This window comes from Scophthalmus maximus, chromosome 7 (assembly GCF_022379125.1).
Source record: "Scophthalmus maximus strain ysfricsl-2021 chromosome 7, ASM2237912v1, whole genome shotgun sequence".
NCBI classification, from domain to species: Eukaryota; Metazoa; Chordata; class Actinopteri; order Pleuronectiformes; family Scophthalmidae; genus Scophthalmus; species Scophthalmus maximus.
The window spans coordinates 21,837,106-21,843,747 of record NC_061521.1 but is presented as its reverse complement, the minus strand read 5'-3'; the positions used below and the strand labels follow the sequence as shown (position 1 = coordinate 21,843,747).

Genomic DNA, 6,642 nt, shown 5'->3' with positions numbered 1-6,642 from the left:
CAAACCGCATAGTATTAAATATCTTTAATAGCAGAAAATCAAAAGGGGAAATGGAATGCATCCAACATCTTGGTCGTGACAGTGCCGTTTGTAAAACACTGCGGGGGCTTCAGATGTTCATGGTGCCCAGCTCTTATGTTGGTGGGGGTTGGCGGTTCTACTGGCCTGTTGACCTGGGGGGTAAGCTTCTCAGCACAGGCTTGGACAAAGCCTTCCCCATCGGCCTCACCTCCTGGGACTGAATTAACAGCGATATACGATGGCAGCGGGGAGAGAGGAAAAAAAGACCTCCAGGTCGACACACGAAATCCACAAGTCGCATTCCTGCACATTAGCGTTTTTAAAGTTCTGGAGGGACATATCGCACTATTCTAGCCCACAAATAATGTCCAGCTTTCCATGTCATTACACAACTGTAACCTTTTTTCACAATAGTCAATATATATAAAAAAGCATTTCACACAACGACACACCAAATCGATAGAAGTAGGTTTTTTCTAAAAGAAAAAGTCTGCTGCTCCTGGATTTAGGCCCAACCTTCACACCTTGTTTCCTGCAGGACAGAAAAAAACGAGAGAGAAAAAACGGTTGTAGTTGGCTGTGACTGAGAGGAAAGTAATCAACCAGACATGGCTAAACTAAAACCCTAAGCAGAGAAAGCTTCCTCCTTACCTTCACTATGAGCCTTGACCCTCTTTAGCCTTTTCCGGTGCTGCCTCAATCTCTTCGACACCAGCCTGGGTCATCAGGTCTGCAATGTTCTTCTCCAAATCATCGATGCGAGTGCTCATCTCATCGAGTGGAGAGGCGGTTAAGGTTCATAATTAAAATGCGACGGCTCTTAAATGTCTGTGTCGGTCTGCACTTGGGGGAAAAGAAAATACACGCACGATGAGGGAAATTATGGAATAAGAACGTTGATGCATTTAATCAACGAAGAAGTAATTGCTGACATCAATTCCACGAAAGGATATTCCTTCCAATGATCTGGTCTGACATGGTCTGGAACTTGTCCTGCATCTGTTGCAGCAGCGTCTGGACCTGTAACACAGACGGCACAAATACGGTAAGTGTCAAAAATAATGAATTTTCAAATCAAAGTTGTCCCACTGAAGGAAGGAGTAAACTGTAAAGTATAAACTGTGGACTGAGTGTGACGCCATTGTTAATTCAAGTTGTAACACTGCCAGTGTATTAGTATTAGGACTTACAGGGCACTGGCACCATGCATGTGCTCCACAACGATAACATAAGTATCCCTTGTTTCCTTGACAACAATGCAAATGCTCAGTAACCATGGGAGATGACTCTTTGATTCACAGTGATGTCTGTGAAAGCTCCCATCAGTTAACATTGGTGTGCATTTGATTTTCTATCACAAAGTGGTATAAGGGCCCTCAGACATTGACCGCTGGTTTAATTTCACCAATTTTAAGACTCAAATGCAGAAAAACTTGATGAGGAGCTCCCCAGGATTCACAAAACGAATTCCGCATAGGAAACCTTAATGAAGGGAACTCGTATCGAGAAACTGTATAATAAAGCAAAATTTTAATTAAAAACTAAACAAAACAAGACATGTACAATATTAACAGAAAAAAAAAATGTTTGGAGAGTTTTTGAGAGGAAGCGTCGGGCTACAATTTCTGTGAATACAAAATCCATAGGAAAACATGTATTACATCAAAGAAAAGAAATAAAGCAAAAGAGGATTTTTATATCTGACACTGAACGCATCTTTCTGTAGCCATCTCCATGACAACACTCAAAAACATGACCTCAGCTCCCTCTGCCGTTTCACTCAATGAGGGAAGGAGGATTGTCATTTGCACAGTGAATTGTTTAAATTATCTTTAAAATGATTCAATATGCACGAAACTGATGATGGCGACTGACTTCCAGTGCAGCAGCGGGAGCCGTTTACGTAATACTACGCGTGTTGCTCTGTTGTGATCGAGTGATGTAATTCAGAAGAGCCCAAGCGACCATCGCTTACATAAACACGATGAAGCCGAACACACGTTGTAATGATGTTCTTGCTTCATTAAAACACCGACACCGCGAGCTTTTATATTATATTGTCTAATAAATAAATAGCTCGCCATTCTCTGAATACGCTAAACTCTGGCTAATCGCTGCTTGCCAGCTAGCTTACTATAAGCTAACCATCGTTAGCCTGCTTTATGCTAAGCTACTGTAGCTAACGCGGGGGCTTCGCCAGCGCGACCGCGACTCACCACGTTGGTGAGGTCCTGCACCGACTTGGGATCCGTCTCGGCCATGTCGAGGTGTAGATGATGATCGGTACAATAACTCGATTTGTTTTATTGTTTTGCTATGGGGGTCGGTAGCAGTTCGAAATAGACAGAAGCGTCCTCCTTCGCACCACCCACTGCACAGTCAGCTGTTCCACAACACACACAGACTCGTAGTCTCGCGAGATTTGAAACACGGCGCTAAGACACGTGGGACGTGGAGTTTTGGGATGGTAGCGCGTGTGGAATAGTTTGTAGTTTTTCTAGACATTTGCAACTTCTAAAAGACTAGACTTATATATAAACCTGTATTCGTCCCACAATTGGGAAATTTGGGCATTACAGCAGCAAAGTGGACAGAAGAGTATAGAGAGAAAATACCGAAAAAGCAATAGTATGTACAAAATAGTAACATTAAATAAAAAAGATATATAAATACTATATACAGAGCAGTAGCAAAAGTTGCACATGGAGACTAAATATAAATGTTGCACAGTTGGTTATTGCACATATATATATACATATATGTATATGTATACATATATATGTATACATATATGTATATATATGAGAAAAATACACTGTCATAAAATACTTGCTCTCTGAAAATGAACATTTTTTTCCTTTTTCTTTTTTTACTTTCGATTTGGGTAATGAAGAAGTCAACAGGAAAACAATGTAATGTCCTCTGAAGACATTGGACACAAGACTGCATGTGTCCGGGCGCGTGCACGCGTCTCCTCCTCCTCCTCCCGTGTGAACGCGCTGAGAGTCGAGCGGCAGGGAGCCCGGTATATGTGTGTGTGTGTGTGTGTGTGTGTGTGTGTGTGTGTGTGTGTGTGGTTTTTTTCACGCTGATCCTCGCTGCTCGGTGTATGTCTCAGTGAAGTTACAAGGGGACGTGGATGAAAGTGAAGACTTGGTGAGTGAAGCTGGAAAGCTGTTGAAACTGTTAAAAAAAAACTCCGCTTCTTTTGACGGGGCATCACAGATCTTAACAACCGGGAGCGACGAGCAATGTGGGACTTTTGCATAGGTTTAAAAAAAAAAAAAAGACTTTTAAAATAAGAATTTTAGAAGAGTTATTCCTCACACGGTTTCAACACGTCACGCGTGTAACTCCCCCTCTCTGAAAACTATACTAATGGTGCGTTCAGGGCGTTGCAGGCTGTTTCTTCGTGTCATGTTACTGTAGTTGCTGTTGCCCAGTAGCACCCCCCCCCCCCCCCAAAAAAAATAGATGCCTGAAAGTTCAGGCATGTTTGGCCCAACCCCACGGAGTTATGCTCTGCTTACATAACACTCAGCTTGTTCTGGTGCAGGAGGAAGCCCAGCCCACTAAAAGTTACTACGGGGTGTGTGTGTGTGTGTGATGGTTGACTCACAAACCTCCGTGCAGAAGGGAAAATGTCTCGGCATTGTTAAATTCCACAACAATGTTTAACTTCTGGGAAGCTGACAGCATTTTTTTTTGGAATGAGTTCAAGGGCTGGGTTCAATAATCTGAATTTTTTTGTTTTTTTAAAACTCAGACTTTGAATCTCATGAAGTATGAACGTACAGTGTCAGGGTTGGGTATCAACGGATTACATGTAATCAGATTACCAAAAAAGACATAATCAGGCCAGATTATATTTGGAAAAAAAAGTATAATAAGGTTATTGTTGTCACGTTTTAAGGGATTACTTAATTTAATTTTCTTTAAAATATGGCAATTTTTAAATAAGAATTAAAAAAAAATATATTCTACAGTATGCATTACTCATTACTCCTCTCAGGTTGCCAGTTTTGTTAATGTTTTATTTGATTTCTCTATGATTTATAGATACTGATGATGCTTTTTTGTTTTGTTTTGTAAATGCTGAGTATGATAAATGCATTTTATTTGCGTTGAAAATATTTTCTGATGTTTAAACAGTTTTACAGATTAATTTGTGCAACTCAAAATGTTGTGGTTGCGTCCATTGTTTTGGTGGAAGGTGCAATATTTTCATCCAAAAGTATTCAGATTAGATAACATTATTTTTGTAATCCAATGCCATATCATTTGTAATCGGTAACTGACTACATTTTACAGTAATCTGACCCAACCCTGGAAGTTGAGAAGTGACTGGATTAGTATTACTTTGTTACCTACAGCCGATATTTAATAACTAATCAGACTCCTGGTTGACTCCTCCGCGTAAAGCTGCATCTGCTTCTGTGTTGAATCAGCCTCACACCAGCAATCATACCCAGCGAGTGATAAATGATATATATTAATACCAGAGAACCTGTTAGTGAGTTCCTTATTTTTAAGTTTTATTTTGTCTTAAGTGCTTCTTTGTGTGCTGACCCAGCGTTGACTCGGTCGCTAAGCTTTACTGAATGACCCGTCAGCTGACTGGCTGCAAAACTGGGAACAAGGGTTTATGATCGTATGAAAAAAGTTGAGTTATGCAATAATTATTACAAAGCCACAAGAGTCACAGTAGAAACTGGAGCACAAGAGCCCAACTGAACCATATGGATATTTGGGGGGCTGACAATATTATGGATTAAAGAAAATATATATATATCAGCCAATTTATATTTAGAAAAAAAAACTTGGCAATGATTCTTAATGGTGTAAAGGAATAGTTCAACACTTTGTGAAGTACACTTGTTAGTTTTCTTGCCAAGAGCTTGATGAGAAGATTGATTATCATATCTTTCGGATAAAGTATGTATAAAGCATGAAGACTGGACACGTGAAAACAGCTATAGCCTGTCTGTAGTAGTTATAAAATCCACCTACCAAATGAACATGAACAAGGTTTGAAAATTTGAGCTGATATTAGATACTGATGTATTATATATGGGGCCTATTCATTTTTTTTTTAAATAGGCAATTATTCCTAAGGTTATCAAAGCCAGACCCATTGTTCGTACCAATCACGCATTTCTGACATGAAAGTACGTCTGTACTATTTTCGTCTCTTTCTAAACTGCGCAATAAAGCGGATGGCGCCCGTGAACGCAACCATGACGTCACGCGGAGTTGATTCCACCAAGCGGAAGCAATAGTTGCACACAGAGACTAAATAGAAATATTGCACAGTCGGTTATTGGTAATATTAAACTGTGAGTACATGCGCTGACACCTCCCACCCAGGTCACCTCCCACCCGGGTCACCTCCCACCCGGGTCACCTCCCACCCGGGTCACCTCCCACCCGGGTCACCTCCCACCCAGGTCACCTCCCACCCGGGTCACCTCCCACCCGGGTCACCTCCCACCCAGGTCACCTCAGCGATGCCCCCCAGTACCTGCCTGTCGTCTCTCTCTCTCTCTCTCTCTCTCTCTCACTCTCACTCTGTGTGATTTCTCATCTTTGATGCACTTCCCCAACTGACATCCTCCTACTGTAAATAACTCTCACGTCTGCGTCTTGCTTCAACAGCTTCTACAGGCAGCTCCTGTTGTTGCTCGCGTGTGTCCTCACACAGCCAGAGTATCATTATAGCATTTGAGTATTTGATTAATAACGTTGTCATCTGCCATTCAGGTGTCAAGTAAAAATGGCAGCTTTTCCGACACCAGAACTCTAAAGCCGCTCAATGGGACCATTCATTTTATTGTTCTAAACCGCTGCTTTTCTTCAGCTGCCTTCAAACATGAACTCTGGAAAATGTCGACCAGATTATGACCGGACATCAGTTGGAAATTGGTCCGAGTCAGACGCCGTTCACGACAGCGGGAACATTTCCGGAACATTCAGCCAAGGGGTAGAGCTCCCAGTCGCTCGCCGTAAATCATCCGGCAATGTTTTATTCTCACATGGGCTCGGTCAGACATATTTCAGCAATTCAAAATTTGGGCCTGGCAGGAAAAGCTCTGGAAAATATGACTTCTGTGCATGTCTTAAAAAGCAACCTTTACTGTGACATGTCAAAATTAATAAGACATATGTGGTTCTAACGCTTGAGACAGATCCTTTTTTTCCCTGTTTAAGTTTGGTCATTCCGGCCCGAGCCACCGGTCTGCTTGAATTTCTGCCTGAGGTGCTGAGGCCTCTGCATGCAATCTGTGTTTACTGCTGTGTTGTCTTGCTGCAGACCTCCGGTTGCCTCAGAACAGACATCAGGCCTCGACGGATAAATCCTGATCTCCTCTCAGAGCGATGGATGCGGAGGCGGTCCCGCAGGAGGAGGCCGCGGCGGGCTCGTGGGCGCTGTTGTCCTGGCTGGCGTCCTGCGTCATGGTGCTCGGCGGGGCCCTGCCCTACGTGCCGCAGTACCAGGAGATCCGGAGGAGCAGCAACACGGAGGGCTTCTCCACCCGAGTCTGTCTGGTGCTGCTCGTCGCCAACATCCTGCGCATATTCTTCTGGTGAGCATGAGAGGGGAGACACTTTGTCCGTCTTTCA

At 42.7% G+C, this 6,642-nt stretch overlaps 2 protein-coding genes across 2 annotated transcripts in view; one reads left to right on the top strand and one right to left on the bottom strand.

The window, feature by feature from the left end:
• Positions 1–9: 9 nt before the first annotated feature.
• On the bottom strand, positions 10–2,427 carry hsbp1b (heat shock factor binding protein 1b). The gene is made up of 4 exons (XM_035643285.1): positions 2,238–2,427; positions 975–1,041; positions 673–799; positions 10–553 (listed from the first exon to the last, which is right to left on the bottom strand). The coding sequence occupies exons 1-3, from the start codon at positions 2,280–2,282 to the stop codon at positions 678–680; spliced, it is 234 nt and encodes a 77-aa protein (XP_035499178.1). The 5' UTR covers positions 2,283–2,427; the 3' UTR covers positions 10–553; positions 673–677.
• Positions 2,428–3,019: 592 nt separating this feature from the next.
• Positions 3,020–6,642, top strand: part of si:dkey-246g23.2 (solute carrier family 66 member 2) — a 49,147-nt gene continuing 45,524 nt past the window's right edge. The window contains exons 1-2 of the mRNA XM_035642629.2: positions 3,020–3,177; positions 6,332–6,605. Coding sequence (XP_035498522.1) covers positions 6,397–6,605 — 209 coding nt within the window. The 5' untranslated portion in view covers positions 3,020–3,177; positions 6,332–6,396. The remainder of the gene's footprint in view (positions 3,178–6,331; positions 6,606–6,642) is intronic.